This window comes from Ischnura elegans, chromosome 6 (genome assembly GCF_921293095.1).
Source record: "Ischnura elegans chromosome 6, ioIscEleg1.1, whole genome shotgun sequence".
NCBI classification, from domain to species: domain Eukaryota; kingdom Metazoa; phylum Arthropoda; class Insecta; order Odonata; family Coenagrionidae; genus Ischnura; species Ischnura elegans.
This window is the reverse complement of record NC_060251.1, coordinates 100,644,949-100,668,930: the sequence shown is the minus strand read 5'-3', so window position 1 is coordinate 100,668,930 and position 23,982 is coordinate 100,644,949. Positions and strand designations below refer to the sequence as shown.

At 38.4% G+C, this 23,982-nt stretch overlaps 1 protein-coding gene across 3 annotated transcripts in view; it reads right to left on the bottom strand.

Moving 5' to 3' along the window:
• LOC124161257 (NEDD8 ultimate buster 1-like) overlaps positions 1–23,982 on the bottom strand; it is a 36,968-nt gene that overhangs the window by 9,587 nt on the left and 3,399 nt on the right. For 2 of the 3 annotated variants that reach the window (XM_046537541.1, XM_046537542.1), the window contains exons 6-10: positions 22,966–23,123; positions 18,779–18,975; positions 16,061–16,222; positions 9,575–9,930; positions 160–271 (exon numbers count right to left, since the gene is read on the bottom strand). In XM_046537541.1, coding sequence (XP_046393497.1) covers positions 160–271; positions 9,575–9,930; positions 16,061–16,222; positions 18,779–18,975; positions 22,966–23,123 — 985 coding nt within the window. The remainder of the gene's footprint in view (positions 1–159; positions 272–9,574; positions 9,931–16,060; positions 16,223–18,778; positions 18,976–22,965; positions 23,124–23,982) is intronic. The other variant, XM_046537543.1, reaches the window with a different exon arrangement.

The window sequence follows — 23,982 nt, the reverse complement described above, 5'->3', positions numbered from 1 at the left end:
AAAGGAAAGAATTTCCAATGCCAAGCACCACATGTGAGGTCAGTTGCAGCTGAAAGTGGCCAAAACTTCTTCATCAGAACCCAATAAGAAAATAATTAAACCAGCCAGAACAAAACAAAGAGAATTAAAGCCCACGAGAGAAAGTGCTGAAAAGCTTACCCTCATCATGCTCATTACTACGAGTGAGGTATTCTGCTGCTTTCATTGGGTTCCATTTGCATTTCTTCAATGCCAACCTCACCTTCTTCATATTAAACCCCATATCTGCCAGCTGAAAAAATCAGAGAAATGAATCTACTAGCTATACCACAAGTTTAATAAAATGAAGAAGAATAAATGAAATTAACAACTAAATAAATACAAGGGTAATCTTTTTCCAGGTCCAACTGATCACGAAATTAAAACCCCAGGGACAATCCAATGAAGCTCTGAATACATGTGTAGTAAAGTATCTCTAGTATGTCCGTTAACTGTATCACATGGCTATTGTTAATTCTGAGTTAGCATTGAGCACTTAAAACATGCCTATAACACCAGTATCTCCCACTAAGTGTGAAGGGCATGCTGCAGTTTCATTTCTTCACGCTGAGCAATGCAATGATGCAAAAAATCATCAATGAATGAGTAGAATGTCCAGTTAATTTTTCAAGAGTGGCAGCAACGTGCAGCAAAGTTACAGATCTATGAAGCCCCAATTGGAGATATGTCAATGATTTAAGTGGTCAGGATGCTAGCGCCAACTGATTATTAAGGCCATTTTACACGGGGCACATTCTTGCACAATCTGACATGTGTATGAAGGCGCAGTCAAAATTGCGTCGTGTAAAGTGGTGAATAGCTAGAACACATGGGAGAAGGCATGGATATGAGATGGCAAAATAACCCGTTCTAATTTCATCCATGCAATTCCATGTCATTTCAGAAATCAATGCAGTTCTAACCTGCGCAATAGGGTGGTTTCCAATTTTTTTTTATTGCCTTAATCGAAAGATTTTTACTCCTGGAGTATGTATTTCACGGTTTTAGATTTTTTAATGACAATATATATTTTTTGAGATTAAATGAAAAAGTGAAAAATTTCAAGCGCGCAAAAACGCGACGGGTAAGTATGAATGATGGGTAATCGCCGTGTGACGTCAGCGGTAGGTGACCTTGGTACGAGAGCGCCACGCCGCTTCGATGCAGACGACGCACCATCTGAGAGGATACCTTCAACGCTTCAAGCAAAAACTATATTTCTCAAAGAAAAACTAAGTTTTACCTGCACTCCAAATGCACAGTATCTTAGATAACCGCTTTGTAATGGATCTTCCAAGATATTAAAATGCGTTGACAAAAGTGGTGCACGTCTTCTTCAATATAAAAAATGTAATAGCATTGTTAACAATTGATTATGGTACATACAGAAGTGAATATGATGAGAAGAACTTTTAATTAGAGGAAATTCATTGTATTTTAATCATAGCAAAATATTACGCTGGATGGATATCATGTCGAATTGTATTAAATTCATTAAAAATACTTAACAGTATTCTGACGAGGTTTGGCGGTAGGGCTAGAAGCATAATCCCTTCTTTCAAAGGAAAAACAAATATCGACATGTATTACGACACTAGTGTTGAGTTACAATAATGTAAATATTAACTGTTGGGTCATAATACCTTCACGATGTGACTCCAAATAGTTTTCATACAATAATTAGCAATTTATTACGACTGGCAAAAGAAATTCACATGGCTCTAGCCGCCTCGGATCCGCGTCGTAATTAATAACGATTGAATACGAAGGCTTATATCATGATTGAAACAATAATGCAATGCCTTACGTAGGGCACTCCTCTACACTGAACACTCTCCTCCCCAAAGTCCTTAAATCCAGTGATTCACAGCATCTGCTGAATTACTTGAATGCCCGTGGTAGCATGGATGCCAGCAAAAAATCTACATATAAAGAGTGTTTTGTGCCAAAATGTCGTTCTACAATGCTTAAAGCTAGCGGAAAATCGTTCGTCACGGTTCCACTGAGCGAGAAGAAGAGACTTCTGTGGTTTGAAGCGGTCAGAAGGGATTATACAATCCGTAATAAAAATACTCGCTTTCATTACTGTATAGACCATTTTAAGGTTAGAGCTTACTTATCGACGAAGTGCAAGTAAAACGAATATTCATACACTGAGAGGTTGGTTTACATTGAAAAATCCATTGCATTGAAATTGAGAGAATCTGTATCGGTATATGTATTATAATATAACGGTACTATCGGCACACAAATTTCGTTATTCATTTTTATGCGCAATGCATGCCTGTGCATGTACAAAGAAATTCCGAAGTCGAAGAAAAGCAGAGCATGGCGGTAGCGTAGAGCACCTTGCTGGCAGGTAGCGCTTGCCTTGCTTAAGGATTATTAATACCTTATCAAGCGAAGAAAACTTTCCAACCATAGGTAATTTTAATAGGTTATTAATGACAAATGTTTCCCTGAGCTCTGTGCCTCGTGCATGCATTGGTAATCTCAGACGACGTGAAACTCCTATCCTCTCGTGTAGAAGCTAGGTCCCTGTGACGTCACGTGGAGTGGCATCGCATGGGCGCCATTCTGGCCTTTTTCAAATGAGGTTAAAATTGACCCCTGAAATTCGTTTAAACTGGGATATCTAAAACCAAATAATTTGTATATTATTAATACACTAATGGTGGGTAACGAATCGCAATCAGTGCCTTTCGTTTTCTTTGATGAAGGAAACTACCCTATTCCGTGCCTCGTGTACAATGGCCTTTAAGAGAGAGAACCCCTCGGTTAAAGTAGCAAGACTTTGATGAAACTTGGTCACATATTCTTTGAAAGATGCACTTTCAGTGATCCAGAAAAAGGTATTCCCATTTGCCGTTTTTGAGAAATTTGATGCCAATTTAAAATAAGTACGGGAAAGTATAAGTTCATGGTGAAATAAGAAAGATATTTGCAAAAAACTGCTCGAAACTGGCCGGGATCTCTGGTAACAACATCGAAAAAGGATAACCACTATACCAACTTCCCCTAAATCACGTAAATACATACCTATAAATATATAGTTTTTTGGCCTTTACATTCGTCATTTCAGGTCTTACATATTTTTTGTTTGTAAAGAAATACGTATATTTATTTAAAATTTACCGCTTCGATTGTGAATATTAAAAAAATAGCATAAAAATAATAAAATAAAATATACATTTTCTAAAAACTGGCGCGCACTGCACAGTCCAGATCCATACCATGCATACAGAAGCATGGGGCAAAATTCTGGTGCAAACAATCGTCCATGAATAAGTGCATGTATTTTATTTGTGTCACTACCACTAGTCAAATTGCATCTCTCTTTCAGTAGAGTAGCAGCATTCGGATTTCGAGAAATAATTATTTTTAGCTGCCTATAAAATTATACACCACATGGTTAGCAGGTAGGGGTACACTTCGGCAGGATAACTATCACTGTGCACTTGGGCTCATTATTACAATGCAATTGTTCATCATACAGTGCCTCATTTGTCTGCCCCGACCAGGAATCAGAAAAAAGAAGAAATTTTTCTTCCTTAACGTACAGGTTCAAAACATTGTCCAAGTAAAGTTCAAAAGAACTAGTAGTAAAAAGTTTCCCTGACTTTGTACAAGTCACAAAAACATTTTTGTATGGTCCCATAGCTTCTTCCACCTCAAGTTTCACTCTCCGGCCAAACTTCCCCGATACCTCCAGTAGGCATATGAAAACTTTAGGAAGCAGTCACCACGCTATATTGTGCGGTGTATGAGTGCGCCATTTTATTTAATCAACTAACACATACTTCAGTAGCTTTTTCTCCCTGATGTGATAGAGTACGTCTAATGTGTGTGGTACACACACACTGTCTGACCCGTTATGATGACTAGGGAAGGGTTAAATAGTGGCATTGCCTTTCGGCATTGCTCCTGAAAGAGAAGAGCGGCCCTCAAGATCTCCTCTGTGGAAGACTTTTCTCTCCTACTCACATACCTAGTGACCTTCCTCTGGCAAATTTTATGCTTCCTTTTAAAGCGGATGGTCCATGCCAATGACGCGCTGAATTGAAAATCCCCATTAAAAAATTGGAATGCTGCTGCCACAGTCCACTGCTGCAGCATTCTCGTGGTGACGTGATTGCAATTTTTCCTGCACGCGCAGAACCTGTTGTAGGTCCACCTGTCTTTCATATCACCTTCGTCCCTTCTGGTTCCACCAGAACTAACATCTCTTTCCCAAATAGACAAATGTTCTCGGCCCTTCAGATGATGGGTCACAAGGGAGTGAAGTGATTTAATGGACAACGATGAATGTAGTTTAGCAGCTGACGCTGCCTTCACTTTCATTTCTGAGGAGACCCTGATTCTTTTCTTTGGGGAACGTTCAATGTTCAAATCACTGGAAGATGACGTTCTCTCAACACTTTCATCATCATCTGTGGTAGAGGAGACATCCAAATTCACATCTCTACAACTAGGATCATTTTCCTCCACCTAATCGTCAGCCAACTCAAATTCCATCTCGTCCATCAACTCCATAATTCAACAAAACATCTCTTGGCCTACTGCAATGGCACGTGAGGAGGGTACTTCATCTGTTCGCTCTGCAATGAATACAAAAGAGCCGCACAATGATAAAAGGCTGCAGTGTATAACCTTGCTTTTTCTGCAGCATCTTCAATTGGTGGAGTGTTACTCCTATCCGAAGAGATCCCTGGAAGAGATTCCACTGGAGTAACCCAAACTTGCTCTGATAGTTATAATTTCATTTTTATCAAAATATACTTACTAGAGGAAACGTAAATATACGAGGGTTGTACCAAAAGTAAGGTTCCCAATTAGCTACAATGTAGAGGGAAGATCCTAGGATAAATCCAAATACAGTGCCGTGTGCAGTGGTTCCCCTACTCTCGAGCCCTCCCGTCCACGATTCACTACTTCGCTCGGAGTTGGCTTAGCAACCATCAACAATGGAAGTGTTGATCCCCATTCCTGCCAAGTGTGAGGTTTGAGCAATAATCAGATTTCTCCATGCAAGGGAGTTACCGCCTATGGAGATTCATCAGCAACTGACTGACGTTTATGGTGAAGAGTGCATGTCCATTCAGTGCGACGTGCTGAAAGACGTCGCACTGAAGTTCACAATGAAGAACGGAGTGGAAGACCGCCGGTTTCGGATGCGATTGTCGAGAAGATCAACAATGAGCTGCTCAAAGATCGGAGGGTCACTGTCCGTGAACTTGCTGAACGGATTCCAGAAGCTTCCCATGGCACAATTGAAAGACTTTAACAGAAACGTTAGGTTATCGAAAGATGTGTGCTTGCTGGGTCCCCCGGATGCTGACTGACGGACACAAGGAGGAACCCTTTGACTGCGCTCGCAAATTTCTTCAGTAGTCTGAAGGGGGAGGCAACAAGGAGAAGTTGTTGGACTAGATCGTCACCGGTGATGAAACATGGGTGTTTTGTTACACCCCTGAAACAAAACAGCAATCTCGTCAGTGGCATCACTTCGGTTCACCGCCACCGAAGAAATTCAAACAGACACAGTCGGCAGGAAAGGTTATGGCGACTGTGTTTTGTATTGAAAGGGGGTACTCCTCATCGATTTCATGCAACCAGAGACGACAATAAACTCTAAAAGATATTGTGAATCACTGACTAAACTCCTGCGAGCTATCCAGAATCGCCGAAGAGGACGACCGACTCTGACATTGTAGTGCTTCTTCACTACAATGCTCGATCACACGCCATTCGTCAAACTCAAGAGCTTTTGGAGAAATTTGGGTGGACTATTATGCCCCATCAGCCTGGATCAGTTATGCCTGTACAGCCCGGACTTAGCTCCAAGGGATTATCACCTCTTCCCCACGCTAAAGGAACACTTAGGCGGCAAACGCTTCAAGAGTGACAATGAAGTCCAGACAGAGGTCACACGCTTCCTCAACGTGTTGGCGGGAGACTACTTTAACTTAGGGATACAAAAGCTGGAGCAACGTCTTCAAGTGTCTCGAAAAAAATGATACTACATTGAAAAATAGGCAAAAGTGTAAGCTTTTCAGCGACATAAAAATTTATAACAAATAACATTTTTTTTCTATTTATAAAAAATATGGGTACCTTACTTTTGGTACAACCCTCGTATTAAACACCAGCTCTACATATAATCTTATACCTACACTGAAAACTCAAATCTTATGCATGATTCAAAAGACAGAAGATAAGTAACACTCCTTTCTTTCCATCCCCCACGCTCCAGTAGTGGCCACAAGGGCAAAAAGGGTCATAAAAATTTTTGGAAAAGAACCGTTGAAATCCAGAGAGGGCGAGCCAGGGAGGTAAGGGTTCCTTCGGAGATGGGGTCGGTAAACCACCTACTCAGCGAGCAGTCACTCAACTGTATACAAACCAACTGTAACATGGGCTTTCGAAAATCATACCCCAGGTAAATTTTGCTTTTCTTAACACAGCAAGAGAATTATCAATTCCAATGGATAAAACATACACCTACCTTCCAGGCTAAATTATTCCTTTCCCATCCTGCTGTGCTGAAATTTCAGCTAATAAAAGCAATCGAATTCTTAAAACAATCAATTTTAAAATATGAGGCCTTAATATGATATTGCAACATAATAGAAAACCAAGTGCATGTGTATCGTAAAATTGCTTCGTGTTGCAACACAGAAATAACAATTTCAAGTATAATGCATGTGCTTGAAAAAATTCCAAGCATAAAAATAAAATTTACGGGGAAAATTGTTAAAATAATGTTGAATGGCAGGCTTTTGTTAGGAAAAATGAAAAATAATACATGACAGATAAACGCCATGATGGAGATTCGATCCCGGGTCCTTCATCATGGTAATCCCATACCGTAACCACTTGTCTATGCCAGACATTAGTGGGAGTGTGTTCTCAAGGGAATACATTTCACCTGCAAATGTTTAACTGCATTTTTTGTTTAAGCTATTGGTTATATAATTCCACTTGAGGGGTGATTCTTGGACAGCTCCCAATGGACTACAACACTACAAGGTTTGATTGAAATTTGAGAACCCAATTTTGTGATACTCCCCTCGTTAGAAATAAAAGTAGGATGAGAGTGAGGAGTGCATGGAGGGATGACAGTACTGACATATTCCTGCTCACCAAGCTGTGACTTCTCTTCATACTGTAAAGCTTTCATTTGATGCTTTGAAATTCTCTACACTAACACTAAGAGGTTTTGCACAAGCTACGGCTTCTTCTTTTAAGGATACTCAATCAACAGGAATGTTTTTTAGTCTCGCTTGCTTCAACCAGATTATTAGAAATTTTTCTAAGCCTTCGTACATACTGCTTTACATACAAGCAAATTTCAAAGACTCATTACTGTAGCACTGCTCACCTCTTAGTATACTGTCTTTGTTCATAAGACCGGTTTTTGAAGTTGATTCAGTATGGATAATACTTTTTCGATTACAGCTACCTACTTGTGAGAATTTTTTTCTGGAAAATTTATCTAATTTATCTTTCAATGAAAGAATTTTTCTCTCCAGCACTGGTGCCATTACTACAAATTTTCTTTGCACACTTGTCACACATCCAACATCCCCACAGCAGAGCCAACGAGTTACAACAAGTTGCAAGAAAATACTCACATTAATAAGTGTGGTTAGTGCTCCAGTTGCAATTGAACAGTAGAAGCCCAAGGTATTTTCAGTGCTATGGAAGTTTATTTTATACAAAAAGTATATACAATAGATTTAAAGAAAAAATGATGGAATATCATCGCTTGTCTATAAAAAATATTAAGTTTGACCTTGCAATGTACACAAATGACACTCGATATGCGATATCAGGTGCTAAATGATGTACATTGGCAAAAGATTCTGTTTCCTTATTATTAAGTCATATAAGTGAGGAATTTTACTTCATAGTCCCGGAAAAAGAAGTCCACAACAGAGTACGTAGCACAAATAATAGTTTCAAAATGATAAGTTCAACAGATTCATGCTTTATACAGAGAAAGTTTGAAATATTTAAATTAGAGATGGGTCGAATAGCAGATTTCTCGAACTCGAATATTGAATTCGAATATTAATCCATAGCTCGAATATTCGAATACCTAACGATTCGAACCTTCGAATTCGAATACTAAACGATGAATGCGGGAATGTTTAACTCGGTTGCCTATGCAGCAGGAAACACAAGATTTTGGGGAGTAAATTTATTTCCTTTCAAGGATTCGAACAGGAATTTAGTTGATTAACGGAATATTTTAATTTTGTGGTAACAATTGGGCATATAGTTGATTCAACAAACATCTCTTTCAAATATTCTAAGGGGACACACCACCTCAAGAAAAATGATTGCATGCCGTCTTGGCATTTACACTGGTACGATGGATTTCTGTCTGATGTATACATTCTTATCTACCAAACGCCATTTCAGCGGCACGCCCATCTGATACTCGGCTTCATCCAACTTCTCATTTTCAACAGGTAGCTCGCTTTACCCCCACTCCTGCTGTCAAGTGCTAGCGGACAATCTGAGGCGTTTTGCAATTTTTTTCGAAGCTAAGGTCTTCCTAATACGGGACCTTTTGTTTGATTTTGGAGAAGGGGAACGGGTCAGAGTGGGTGAGGTGAGTGCTGAATGGAAGGGGATAGCGGATCGTGGGAAATGCCCTAATGTTGCTATCCCACGGCACTGAGGTTCTCCTGGTAGGGGAAACCGGGGATTTTCGGATTCTTTCACCCAATCATTTTCGGTTCCCTATGTCGAACTCTTTTCACCGCTTTAATCCACGAATTTGATGTAGTATATCAACTTACGTATAACGGCACTGCATGCACTAAATGACTCGAGTTCTTTCCAATTTTCCGAGTCAACTACCAACGACAGCGTGCAACAGTGTACGGCGCGAAATTCAAAGTATTCGAGAGCATACCTTTAGCATAATTATTCGAGACCTCTGATATCGAATACTTTCTAGTATTCGAGGTATTCAAGTATTCGTGGATACTATTCGCACATCTTTAATTTAAATAAAAGATGGTAGCACTTTTCCACAATATTTTAATGCGTATAATGCATTTCGGCTCACAGACCCATCATCTGGTACAAGACAAGTGATGGCTCTGTGAGCCAAAACGTGTCGTATGCATTAAAATATTGTGGAAAAGTACCACCGTAAACCGGGACAACTTTGCCACTTTTTTTCTTTTTCAACTGCATTCTTGTAAGTTCATGTGCGACAATGATTTGAAACCATTATCAGCCATTACTCTTGGTCTCTACTTACAAAATGTGTGAAAAAATTACAACTTAATTAAAAGTTTATGCATTAAAAAAATTGAAAACATAGTTGGCAAAGATTCTCTGCAACTGGGGCAACTTTGCCAACGGAGTTATATCCAGCAGAGATCTCAACAAAACAATGGAATAAATAATTTTAACTTAGAAATATAGGGATATTGACTACACAAAAAAATAGCATTAAATAACTGAGGTTTTCGTATGCATGGAGGCCACGTATCCAGGGTTCTAATGTATTCCAAAAGAAAAAATCAATGCCTACCTGCTTGATAAGAGCCTTTTTGTCACTGTTGGTCAAATTGAAACGCTCTGCTTCTTCCAACACGACAGCTTCTTGCTCCTGAAGCATTTGGATTGCCAAAGGAGTGGCATTGTTAGAAAGGCGCAGAGCAGCTGCAGCCATTTGAGGGGCAAATCCCATGGAATCCGTTAGGAGACTATACGCCTTGACATCAACAAACTGTCTTCCATCTTTGCACAGTCCCAGCTTGCGCTCAAAGCTTTCCTTCCGCCTCAACTCAGCCTTTTCTCTCCTCTTCTGTTCAATTATTGCCACAGCTTCTTCAACGTTGCCATGGGTTGCACGCAGAGCCAATCGTGCCTCGGGAGGAGTGTAGCCTGCAAATGAAGAATTTTCATTCAATCAAAAATGCCCCTATTAAACACCTTTCACAAGAAAGTCTTTGACCTTCTACTTATATGCATATTTCCTGACTCTCCCCAACAAAAATCTTCAAAGGAGAAGGTTTTGGAGGAGGCAAACAACAGCTGAGGTCATACGTTGCATGAGGGAAAGGCAATGGAGGGTGGATAGAAACTTGGTGATGGCAGCTCTCAATGAAAGGCACCATGGAACCACAACTGTATGACAGACGGAGTGCTGAACACTTAATTGCCCTCCACAAAATACTCAAATAGAGATTGGGAATTCTCATAAGAAATTTCCATCACCTGGTGGGAAGCCAGATACTATCCACCACACCAACCCGAAATCCTACCACAAATCGAAATTTCCCTCAACTTTTTTACACTCTTCTTTAGATCACCATATTTTTTCTTGGCTCAGACATTGATGACCAACTTTGCCAGTGGTTCAAGTTAGCCCTGGTAATAAAACTATAATACAACTTTCAGTTCTTAAGGGATATTAAGCCTGACTAAAATTGCAGTCAAATTTTCCACAAGAGAAACATGGAAAATTTTAAAAGAGATATTAAGTATTTTATAATTAGGATTAGAAATTCTTGGAGCCTTGAAAAATTAAGGGAAATAATCAGAGAAATATTATATTGAATAGGATCTAAGTAAAGTGATCTGTGATATGGAAGCACAAGAAGGGAAATGTGAATTTCAGTACCAAGGCACATCATGGCTTCTGAAAGTCTAATATTTATCATAGGAAAAAGTGTCACGCTGGAAAACTACCAGAGTCTCAAGGGTAAATAATTAAGATAGAATGCAGCAGTAGCAGCAGCAGCAGCAGATGAATGAAGCATCAGGGATGATATTCCAACAAAGCTAATAAAAAAAAGCAGACCTTGAACCAGCTGTGCAAAATTATCATTGAAATGTAATCAATACCAAATAACTTCAAGATGAATATCATCTTCCTGATTCCCAAGAGAAAAAAGAATGGAGACCTGTAATTTTAGGACCAGCCTGAAGACACATACGTTGAAGATACTGACAAGGATCATCTACAGAAGAGGAGAATGATGAGCAGAAGAGTGTACCTGGATGAGGGCCAATTCAGATTTAAAAAAAGCGTACACAAAAGAGAATCCCTTAAGCTGCTCGTAGAGAAGAGAATAGAAGAGAACAAGCCCATGTTTGTGGCTTTTGTGGCCTCAGTGAAGGCATTTGAAAATGTTAATTGGAACTCTTATCTTAGAATCCTGAAAGAAATTGAAGTTCTTCACAATGGCAAGAGAATTATCCATAGATTATACAAAAACCAAGCAGTCGTGATGAAATAAGGACTCAGCTGTGAAGAAGCTAGAATTAAGAAAGTGAGACTAGGCTATGCTTCGTCACCCATAACTCTCAACATTCGCATCAAGAAAACCAATTATGAAATCAATGAAAAGGCATCAGGTGTGGATGTTTCCAAAGAAAAGAATGGCATGATATATTTTGCTGATGAAATAGCTATCACAGCAAAGCCAGAGAAGGATTTGAAGAAGATTCTGGTTAAAGTAAGTATGAGTGGATATCAGCTGAAAATAAGCACAAAGAAAACTTAGATAAATATATTCAGTAGAAGAAAAGTGAAGACAAATAAATAGAGAAACAAAATATGGAAGAGGAGATCAAGTTCTTTTATTTGGGAAGCAGAATACCTAGTGATAGTAGAAGCAGGAATGAAATACAGTAAAACCCCGTATTTGCGTTATCGGAATTTACGTTTTACCGCAAATTGCAAGTTTTTTTCTGGGTCCCGTCATATTTCCTATCCCTCCAATGTAAATAGAACCCGGTATTTACGCCGTGTTTTTCTCGTTTTCCCGCCATGTGCATCACGACGTGCCGACTAAAAAAAATTTTTTGCGTAGTAAAACAATTAATCGCACATATCAGCCCTTAAAAACTGTCTTTTGGCTTCCTTTCGCGCATTTTTAATTAAAAATCCAAGAGAGAGCGACGTAATGAGAACTATTTTCGGAAAGAATTTGAATGTGGCGGGACAGAACGCCACTAACGTCGGAAAGTTGAACTACGTCATCTCGTTTTCTGTCAGCGGCGAAAAGATTCACGATATGAAAGTTGGTGTTTTGAGCAATCGAGCTATGTACAGTGCAACCTCGTTAAAGCGAGTACGGGCTATAGCGACACTCCCGCTATAACGAGAGATAGCCGATGCACCGTCAATTGACCCTATAATAAGCGTGTTAAAAAATTCGTTTTTACAAGACACCCTTTTGGTGCTGCCTCTCGCCATAGCGAGGGTTCTACCGCCGGAAGACTTTCATCAAGACTCCTTAACCTCTGTAATTTCTAGCGATCTGTTAGATATGAAGTTAATGGAGTGCTCAGTCTCAAATTTATGTGGTAAACTGTCGTTCGATAAATAAGTAGTTAATTTTGGTGAAAATATTGTGGCATTAGCATTCGCGAATGCTTCATCTTCTTTTGTTCCTCGGACGGCAGAAAGCTGACGTCAGCATACCCGCACGTCCGTGAGTTGCGTGAATAGAAAGCATTTGATGGCAGTCACCATGGCCAAAAAAAACACCAAACACGTCTAAGTGAGAAAATAAAAATAAAGGAGTAATATGAGAGTGTCGAAATTAATTTATCTTCCTTTTCGCTCTGCAAAATTATAAAAACACAGAAGCGCCCAAGGAATGCAGACGATGAATAGTTATAAGGAGCTTTGTTCGGGTGGTTATGCCCATTCCAATCTGCGGGAACTTCTGAGAAAGGGGCTACGCCCAAGCCTACAGCGGAACATTTCAGGGATAGATCGCGAATCGAGAATTTTAAGAGTGCAGAAGGTTGATTATACTAATGCGAAGCACCAAAGCGTTATCTCCCCTCATAATTTCTGGTCATGCCTGCGGTGTAAACGCGAAGTGGTGGAAGAAAGGACTTCGATCGTAAGTATCTTTAGAAGTATTCCCCGCATCATATAACATAGACGAAACGGAACTTTTTTTACATACAACTCCTCGACAAAACCCTTGCAGTATGAGGTATTTCTTGCAATGATGCCTCTAAAGGTAGGTAGTGCGCCTTAGCGATGATGTAGGATGTACGATGCAATGATACTCAGCGTGAATTGCCCGGATGGACGTATTTATTCTCCGTTGCGGATTTACAAGGGTGAACTATTCGCGTCAGTGGTCGGAGTCGTACTGGCGCTCTCTTTTGTCACGTGGGTAGCCGAGCATCCCCTGGTGGCCGCTGGAAGAACTCGCAGAACAACTAACTCTCGTTTGCAGTGCCGTGGTAAACTCGGTGTATTACTTCAAATACGTCGCGAGCGTAACACTCAAAAAGAAACTTTTTTTCAACAACGGCAATTTTAATCACATCATTTTTCAAGCTTAGCAAACTTTTTACCGTAGATTATGTAGGTATTACATTATTTGATAGAAAAGTCTTCCAAGGCGGGAACGTTATACAAACTTCCACCGTTTTCGCCTGTAGAAACAAATGTAATGCGTTATTTCACTTCACTGCCGCATAACGTACAGAAACAATAAACATACACCAATGGAAACATTTGAGGCATTAAATAACCGCGATACTGTTTTATCAATTAATTTTTGAATTTTCAGTGGAAAATACCAAAATAATAGAATGATCACGTAAATGAACTAATTAAGTGCATAGAAAAATGGCTTCGTCGGTTGTGCATTGGCATAATGATTGACGAAACAATGCTTTCCATGATTTTTACTCAGTGCGGCGCTTATAAATTGTTTGAATAGTTAGTCATTGTTTGAGTAAGGAAATTTAGTGATGCAAAAAAACATCGCCTTTCGTCTGGATTTATGCTTACATTTATCGGATAGATGTTTATCTGTCGCCGCACCACTCCTGTTCCTGTATATCTGTTCACAACAGGTATATTGGCTATTATTTGCTCCACCTCCGGTAAAGCGACAACTCGCTATAGCGAGTGTTTATTAGTACACCGTGGGGTGTCGTTATATCGAGGTTGCACTGTATTAATTATAAAGCAAGAACTCCTGAAGGAATATTGACAATAATCATGTAGTCGATAATTTGATACGAGAGTTTGAAAGGAAACCAGACGTGATGAAACGTGATAAATGCCGGAACTATAAAACTAGACCGTCAACTGGGATCATTTGCGCTGACTTCATTCAACATAAATACTTAAAAAAAACTTATTTAAACTTGAATTATCCCATTCAAATAGTATTGTATCGCAAACTATTGTAACCTTCAAAAATTATGAAGTCCCATGACAGTTTGTACTACGCACTTGATCGCCGATAGGAGTAGTTCAGATACTCGTGTGTTGCCGAGTTACCCTCAATTCGTACGGGAAATAGAATTGATCCGGCTTGAAAATGGAAATTCGAGGTGAAAAACGGACATTTTTAATTGACGAGAAAATGAAAATTTTAGAGATAGTTGATTCCCACACCGGAATCCGCATCGATTCAAACGCTGGCGAAGCAACTCGAATGTTGGGGCTGGCAATCCGATCGGATTCCCAGTCTCAACATTCAATACCGTGGTGAAAAATCGCGATGCCATTGTAAAATATGCAAACCAGTGCGGACATTTATAGAAAAAGAGAATATATGTGAAGAATTCCAGGTAAGAATAAATAGAACGCATTCTACAAGATTAGTTTTTAGGTACAAGATCATCAAATGTCCCAGCAAATGGTGTCATCTAAAGGCCTGTTTACATAGTACATAAACCCGTACAAGTTAATGTCTAAATTATGAACACAAAAATGCACCCTGTATTCACCCAACTTGTGCGTATGCACGAACAGAAAATAGAACCTGTTCAAATTTGGTTCATGCATTCATAGTCGGATTTAGGGGCAGGAGACGTGCCCCCCCAGATGCTTAAAAAAAGAGACAAAATTTGAATATGGTTATCATAGGAGGATCTATTGGGGGGGGGGGGCACGTGCCCCCCCAGACACTTAAAAATATGCAAGATTTTTAATACGGTCCGGTTATCATTGCGTTCGTTTTGTATAACGTGGTATCATTGTTCCCCCCCCCCCCTTCAGAAAGAAATCCTGGATCCCCCCCTGATGGACATCATTATGTTCGCTTTGTTTTGTGAATTACTCAAGGAGGCTCAATCATTTAATTCAATAAGAATAACTTTGATATAAAAATAAAGAGAATTTTGTAAAGTCATCGTTATATCTTGTTTTTAATCTCAATTAAGACAAGATCTTTTGCCTGTCAGGCCCTCTGTGCCCCTCCCAGAAAAAAATCCTGGATCTGCACCTGCCTACATTCGTACATGTCCCGCTCCGGTCCACAAAAATCATTCACGCAAGCAGAAATTAACTCGTACGTGTTAATGTATCGTGTAAACAGGCCCAAAGGCCCTTGAGAAAAAGTATTTCCCCACAAGATTGGGAATCGAAGATTCCACGGCATCTATAATGGTTGGTTGGATAGATTCAAAAATAGGTACAGTCTTGTATATAAGATGGTGAGTGGTGAAAGCAAATATGTTAACATAGAGACAGCAACTCAGTGGAAAGAATTTGAATATATTAGAGTTCTGGAAGGTTACAGCCCAAAAGATGTTTTCAGAGCAGACAAAACAGGATTATCTTTTAATTTTTTCTGCCAGCAAAAACACTGTGCTTCAGAGGGAAACAGTGTTGTGGAATAATGCTTAGTTAACAATAAAAAAATTAACATTTCCAAAGCCAGTATATGAATAAAAGTGAAAATTCTCTACTTCCCACTATTTGCATTTTCCCGCAATTTACACTTTTTTTCTTGGGTCCCTAGAAAAGTGTAAATAAGGGGTTTTACTGTAATTAGTAGAATAAATAGCCCAGGAGATGGGAGCATTCAACCAAAAGAAATATCTACTAACAGCAGGAAATGTAATCATAGAAGCGAGGACACAATTTATCAGAATTTACATTTACTGTATGCTTTCACATGGAAGTGGGGCATAAGCAATGACAGCAGTTTTTCGTTTACCTCAAAGGTATTATATACAGGTTATAAAAAATCTAATCCAAGTTGTAGGAGAATACAAGCAACCATGTGCTAAAGCTTACCTAGTTCTAAAACTTGGCTAAGACTAGCATCATCAACAGCCAAAAGTTTATATTCATTTTCAGCCCTTTGTATAAGTCTCTTAGCAGCATCACTCTTGCCCAGATGATAACTCACAATTGCCTGTAGTAGATGAAGGCGGAAGAATAGGGCTCTTTCATTGCCTGCAAAATGAAATAAAGTTAAGCAAAAGCTGACAAACTTATAACCATACATGTACTTAGAAACAAGGAGTGTTTAGTCATTCATAAAGGAAAACGCAAGTACACAATCCAGATTATAATTTGAACTTCAACCATGTGGTTCTAGCAGAAAAACCAAAGACATCTCTTGGAACAATGAAATACCTTTAACATTAAAAAAAATGGATACCTTAAATTCATACTAGCAACATTTTTTTCAGCTACATCAATAATTCAATACTATAGATTAGGTTAGATTTCAAATGAAACACAAGCAAAATGAGTAGGGATGTGTGAGTGCAGTAGGTTCTTATTAAATCAAATACCCTCATTACAAAGTTCTTATTTTTATGAAGCAAATCATTGTTCCAAACGAAAAGGCCAATCCAATCTTTAGTAAAAGATTCATTATTACCCAATTATGTCCCAGTCCCGTTAAGTGCTACGTTTAAATTCTCCTCATTCACAGTGCCCAAGAGCATCTATTGTGATCCTTCTTGGAATTCTCTCCTTAACTGCGGGTAGGCTAACAACCAGGAAAAAATGCATGCTACCTCAGGGGTCCGTAATGCATTGCCATTGCCGACAGTCAATGAATTTTCAAACAAGTCTAAAAAGAACTCTTGCGTCACCCAGGCCTCTTTGTTGCTCATCCAAATGAAAAGCAAATGCTACTTTGAATGCTACTTTGAGCTCGAGCCAGTCTCAATCACAGCTTGGGAGTTCATCGAAAAACGTTGCGACGACTGTACTATCAGCACTAGCAGATTCACTGAAAATATTAACCAGCTCACAGTTTAAAATTCCAGAACCAACCCGAGCTTTCACTAAATGTCTCATGTCTCAAAGCAATTCCAGAAACCAAAGTAAAACCAGAGCTTTTGCACAAATAACAGCCTATGATAGAGGAGCATCATTTGACTGTTAATTATAAATTCAGGTAATTAGAAGTGTTTCCATTTTTTTCCAGCCATGGCCTTCCTGTATGTGTTAACCGCTTGGCTGAAGTTGGCGTGGCTGATGTCATTGACATTTTAACTCAGTCTTGTCTCAGTCTTCATTCAGAATAATAGTGTGGACCATCGACGTTGTGAGCTTAAACTTTCGTGCAATATCGCTTTAACACTCTCCATTTTCAAAGCAATCAATCACTTTTAATTCCTCTTCTAGGTTTATGATGTTTCTTGATAACTGTTTTATTTTTTTATTGACATTCCTATTTTTTACCACTGCTCACTTGGTTTTTACTATTTGGCTGTATCAAAATCACCTTCTACGGCTGAATAACTGCCACACTATATTTCGGAGACACAGAGGGCCTACAACTGCTGAGAGGGAATGAAGCCAATGTGTTTGAGACTCTCTCTTGGACCCTTTTACGCGTTGATGCTATTCTTGCGCAACTCGGCCATTGCTCCATTTCTCCCTCATTATTTCCGATGACCTTGAAGGCTTTAGAGGGGACCCTTTACATGGAAGTCAATTGGCCCGATTACCTACGATGGAAAAAATTACATCTCTCACCGTATTGCTCCAAAGAAAACTCATTTCCACAAGCTCCAAACTTAATTGATGATATAAATTAACTAATGTCATTCAGTTAAGGAGACGAGATAAATTACTTTGGTAGGTCGGCTGTCTGGACAGCATGACGAGTAGTTATTTCGGCCATTGCGTAGCAATGAATTTCAACAAATATATACTAACAGAGAATAAGATTTGAGGCTAGTAATACTAATAAATGCATAAATGAGATAAATTTCTTGTGTACGTAGCACAAGTTTACGTCAAGAGAGTGTTAAGGTTATTTGATTAGGCTAAGCAGCGTTGGGATGTTTCCCTGAGGAACGAATTTGCGTTATATCGAAATTGTGTTAAACATAACTGCGCTAAGCGAGGCATGGGTGTATTTGGATAGATATCAACTCTTTATTTCTTCGTGGTGTGGCCAAGGATTATACATTTCACACATCCATGGGAAGAACGACAAGGAACTGCCAAAGGAATTTCGAGGGCAAGAGCTAGGCAGTCAAACATTATTTTTTCCTTAGGATCACTTTTCAAACAGATGATTTCAAAGACAAACTAGAATATTTTAAGTTATTAATATAATTTTGTTAGGAATTACTGTCCTAAGTCACAAAAAATCCTATCATTCCATCGACCTATCCCTGGTAGATGCGATAGTTCCACAGTGTAATTACAACTACAGTGAAACCCCTCTTAAATGAAACTCAAGGGACCGAAATTTTGCTGTTTCATTGATCAGGAGTTTGTTCCCCGGAGATGATTTGCACGTGGCATCATTGCACGTTTTCAGTGGTTGCGTGTTGTTTTTACAAAAAATTGACCAATCATACTACAAAATACTAGTAGTATGCTTTGAAATTGTTCAAGTTGACGTGCCTGAATGATAAAAATATTCTTCAACTGTCCTTAACGCACTGGAAAAAATGGCGAGAATTCTATGCAATGTGTTAAGAAAAATTACACCACTTTCTTATTATATAAAATTACAAAAATGGAAGAAATAATTACCAGTGGTTCCTTTCAAGGTGATAAGTCGCTCCAAATTAGTACCATAACTGTTATGGAAGTTTTCTTCACACTTCTTCAACCTCTGTTCAGCATCAGGAAGATGACTGACACTCCTTAAGCATAAATAGCACCATACAATGTCCAGGTTCAAAAGGGCATAGTTATCTACAGATTTTAGAAGATTGGAGTTGCACTGACTGAAAAGAAAACCAAAAACAACAAATCAAGTAGAAATACTAAGTACCAAACCTGATATGACTCATGTATTCCTCTAGACCTCTGACTAAATGTTTACAATGGAAAGCAAAGTTCTAAACTTCACACTATTTTTGAAGACCATTATCTCAGGAGTAAATAGGATAAAACCTAGATTTTACACAGCGGGAAGGGCCAACATATGGAGGCAGCATTAAATCTAGAGAGCGTGAAAAAGTAGAAGTAAAAACGTAAAAGATTTACAAGGAAGCCTTAGACACCACCAGGTTAAACCTAGGTACATTTACATAATCTACTTTTTATTAAAAGCACAAAAATCATTTTTGCCCCAAACTGTTGCGTATTTAAAACATTCCCTGGCACACAGGGCATTTCATATGCCCTATGGCACTGTGTGCTAACCTTAGCTGGCCTTGGTGGCTGTGGCCTATAGTCCCGAGCTTGCCTAAGCAAAGGTCATGGGTGACTGATCACATTGTTGGTAACCCCAATGTAAAGGCCAATATTTGATGTTTACAAGGCACTTAAACATAAATGAAATAAATGACCTTATATGCAATTTGAGTCAAATAATGGTGCCTCCACAAATGTAATGCTGGATAAAATGCTTAGCACATGAGTAGTAGATCCATTGAAGCCTAGCAGGGAATATGCTAATTAGCACTAGAAGGACCAGACCTGTAATTTTTTATGGGTAACCTGTACTGTAATTATATAGCCTAGATTTCAGAACATCTTTATTCTTTCTAACTTTCCTTTATATTTTATGGAACGTATTCTGCTATAATTTAATTCAATTTTTTTGCATAGAAATGGAATTATACCAGTGGTCTACCTTAAAAGACCAACAACCCTCAAAATGACAGATTTAGCATTTTTTATTTGCAAAAGTAACGATTACTTCATCCAGGAAATCACTGCACTACATTACATCAGGCCAAATTGATGTTTTAGAAGTCACATGTACGCATTAAATATTTTATTTTGAATTGAAATAAGAGGCATATCCGCCATACCAAGTGGCGTGTGGTGGGCTGGGATAGGGGAAGCAGAAGTGATGTGACCGCTTGTTCATTGCAGATTTTTTATTGTAAAATGATTTTCAAAAATTACTCTTATCAAATTATTTATTTTAATTATAATTAAAAGTTGTTTTTTAAATATAGAAAGATGTTACAGTAGACTCTCGTTATTACGAAGTTCACGGGACCGAAAAACCGGAGGTTCGTAATAACGAAGTTCGTATGAACGTTTCTTTTAGGAATCGTCGAAAAAAAACAGGATATAATAAACGAGTTTAAATTACGTGAAAATACATATAAATAGGAAAATACGTTTCAGTTTCTCGATAGAAGAATGCGGTATGATGCAATCTGTGGGTTGATATCTTCCCGAACGCAGTCAGTCCGATATACGAACTAGATGCGTCCCAAGACCTTGTTCCTAAGTTGACAAACCTACAGTCCGGCCGCCGAGTGTTTGGGTGGATCAGGCTTATTTCAATACTCCTTATGCATTTGACGTTGTATGACTGGGCGAGGGTGTGTTAGGTGCGTTTGGGGGACAGCGATTGGCTGTAAACCGTGCTGGCCCAGGGTTATCTGCCCCTTTTATTGTGCCATCATCGGACAAATCTCGCCGGCCGGACTGTATGCAAGGAATCGAGAAGTGCAGTTATCCTTCCGAATGCAACACTGCATTACACGTATGCGCTAAATCCCGAAATTTGACAATTTTGAATGCTCGTACCTCTGAAAATTCGTAAATAGAATGTGCGTAAGAAGACTATACGTCCAATTTACGAGCAGTTATGAGTGGGTCACAATGACTCCACAGGAATGAAGCTTACTATATAATGTTGAGTATAAACTGAATAAAGAACCATAACTGACGCTCTAGAGCACAGAACACGAGAAGAACTTAAACGTGGCGCGATTATTAAAACTTATCGTAGTGAATTTCCACCAAAATACCGTTGCTTATGTGTGGAACTTCGTAATAAAGTTCATTTTGTAATCGCTGGGACCAGGATTGAGGTTCGTAATTTCGTAAAAACGAAAATTTCGTGATAACGTTTCTTTTACTATAGCTTGTATAGGCCTTTTCGTCGGGACCAACGAGTTGCTTCGTAATAACGAGAACTTCGTAATAACGTTGTTCGTATTAACGAGAGTCTACTGTATATTTAATGATTATCAATCAATTTTCACGTAAAGAAATACAGTAGACTCTTGTTATTACGAAGTTCACAGGACTGAAAACCTGGAGGTTTGTAATAAAACGAAGTTCAAATGAACATTTCTTTTACGAATCATCGAAAAAACATACTTTGTCACAATGTCTTGTCTCTTCAATCTCCTGAACTTAAAATCTTCACAGTAAAGTGAATAATATACACGATTAAATTACGTGCAAGTCCTCGATATACTAAGAAGATGCATCCCAGACCTTGCTCGTCAGTTGATAAACCTATACAAGGCATCAAGGTGTGTGTTTATCCTGCAGAATGTAACTGCATCACTATCATGCCTTAACTCTTGATTGTGAAGAACTTATCTTAACTCGATTGTGATGAACTTACATGAACTGGGCGTGCGACGTAGGCGGAGCCGAAAAAAATTGCTGAACAGTCCTCGAAATCACACAGGATTACATGGTACTTTATTCAGATTATACCCAAAGTGCGAGTTCCTCTGTACCACGTCGCATCGGCTAACTCCAAAGGGGCCAAATTTGAAATTTTGGGCACGCTTAATTTCTTCAAATGTTCGTATCTCTGAAAGTTCATAAATCGAATGAGCATACGAAGAGGACCAACAGTACGTCCAATTTACGAGCGTTATTGAGTGTGTCACCATAATTCCACAAGAATGAAGGTTATTATATGATGTTGAGTGCATACTGAAGTATCTTTTACTGAAGGAAGAACCATAATTGACACTCTAGGGTACTGTACACAAAGAGAACTTAAACATTGATCAATGATGATAACGTAGCGTAGAGTATATCAACCTAAATGCCGTTGCTTAGTTGTGGAACTTCGTAATAAAGTTCATTTTGTAACCACTGGGACCGGGACTGAGGTTATTAATTTCGTAATAACGATTCTTTTACCATAGATTACATATGCCTTTTTGTTGGGACCAACGATTTGCTTCGTAATAACATTGTTCATATTAACGTGAATCTACTGTACTAAAAATAATTACTATTCGTCAAAATGAAGGGTAATTGTCCTTCTAGGTAGCCATACAACACCGGACCTTCAGGTGTTAAAATAAATTCTGCATAACATATTTCAAATATTTGTGTGTGATTATAAGCTTCCTAACACCAAGACCAACAACCAGCAAAATAAAAACTACAGCTGAATATCACCTCACAGCACAGTCCAATCCTACAAAAACAGTAATGTAAAAATTTATCCTTTTATGCTCAGAACATCACCACTTACTGAAATGAGATCTCAGATCACCACTTAGAGCTCAACCTTTATTTACTCAACTTCAAAGGTGTGTAGAGCAGGGAAATTCCATTTATGATGCAATTACCTTAGGAGAAAATTATGCCATGTGATATTTTGATAAAATTGTAGCATGCAAAAAAATGTCAAACTTCTAATTAAGCAGGATCAAAAAAAAATTATGTAAGAGATTTTCATGTACGGAAATAAAATAAATTATCGAAATACTTTCTAATATGCCCAAAATTAACATGTGATGGAATTACTACCAGGTCAACCTCCTAAGTGTAATGATTTCAAACGTCTTCAAAACTTTTGTGGAGCGAAGTATAATTTGAAAACCAAGTATAATTTGAAACGCTTCGAATAATGTTTCAAATTTGTACTGATTTCATAAAATTAAAACATTTAGCTGTAGATTTACCAAGATAAAATATTTTCATCCCAAATTTTGATTTGAGAGATACAGTTGACATTTTCATGGAAATGCCCAGCAATAAACACTTACTTAAATTCTTTTTCAGCCTCTAGGAAGAACAAGAGAGCCAATGAATAGTCTTCTGATTTCAAGGCAGCTCTCCCTTTCTCGTTCAGTGCCATGGCCACAGACAATGCCTGTGCTTCCTCCTTCGGGAGATTCAAAACCTTACCAGATTGGTCAGCAACCTAAAAACATTAATGGGGCAAAAATCGATTTCAATTTTCCAGAACAAATTTCTGAATCTATTGCAGTAGCAATAATTCTTGCACTGGCACATACTGTCCTTGAAAAAAGTCAAGATACATAAGTTTGAAGTGTTGTATCTCAGTATCCACTCAATCAAAAAAACTGAAATAAACTGGAAATGAAAGAGAATTCATTTGTGTTTTCTCAATATCATCAGAAATTTATCCTTGCAAAAACAATTTTCTTAACCTGCTTATTAAAGTAAAATATGCAGTTTGCGATTCTCAGAAAACAGTAGCACCCCTTAGAAGACTATTTTCTTAAGAACTCCTCGAAGTATTGACGTAAAGTTTCAGTAAAGAAAACAATAGAATGGATCCTTGAATGCATATGCCAGAGAAGATCCTTACAATAATTTAATTAGCATTAAAAATTATTGCTAAAGAAAACTCTACTATACGCATAATTTCAAGACTTTCAAATTTAAAGCCTTGCCTTCCCAATTCCATTTTATTTTCAGTTTATGTCAGTACAACCAACGTAGTAGTTACTGAGGTACAGCATATCAGGTATATCGCCTTTTTACAAGAACAGTAGATACTTTAGTGCAGGGGTAGGCAACTGAACTGAACTGGCTTCAGAGCAATTAGATTTGGCCCAAAAAATGAGAAGCAGTTTAACATTTTAGTTACGGAAAAAGTCCACTCAATAAGTGTATAACTAAATTCAGTAAAATAATTTAACACTAAAAAATTATCTCATGACAATACATACATACATTTGTGCTCCAGTTTATAGTTTCCACTAGAAACATGCCCATTTGCAAGTATGTGAGATAAGGTGGCTGAACTTTGGAAA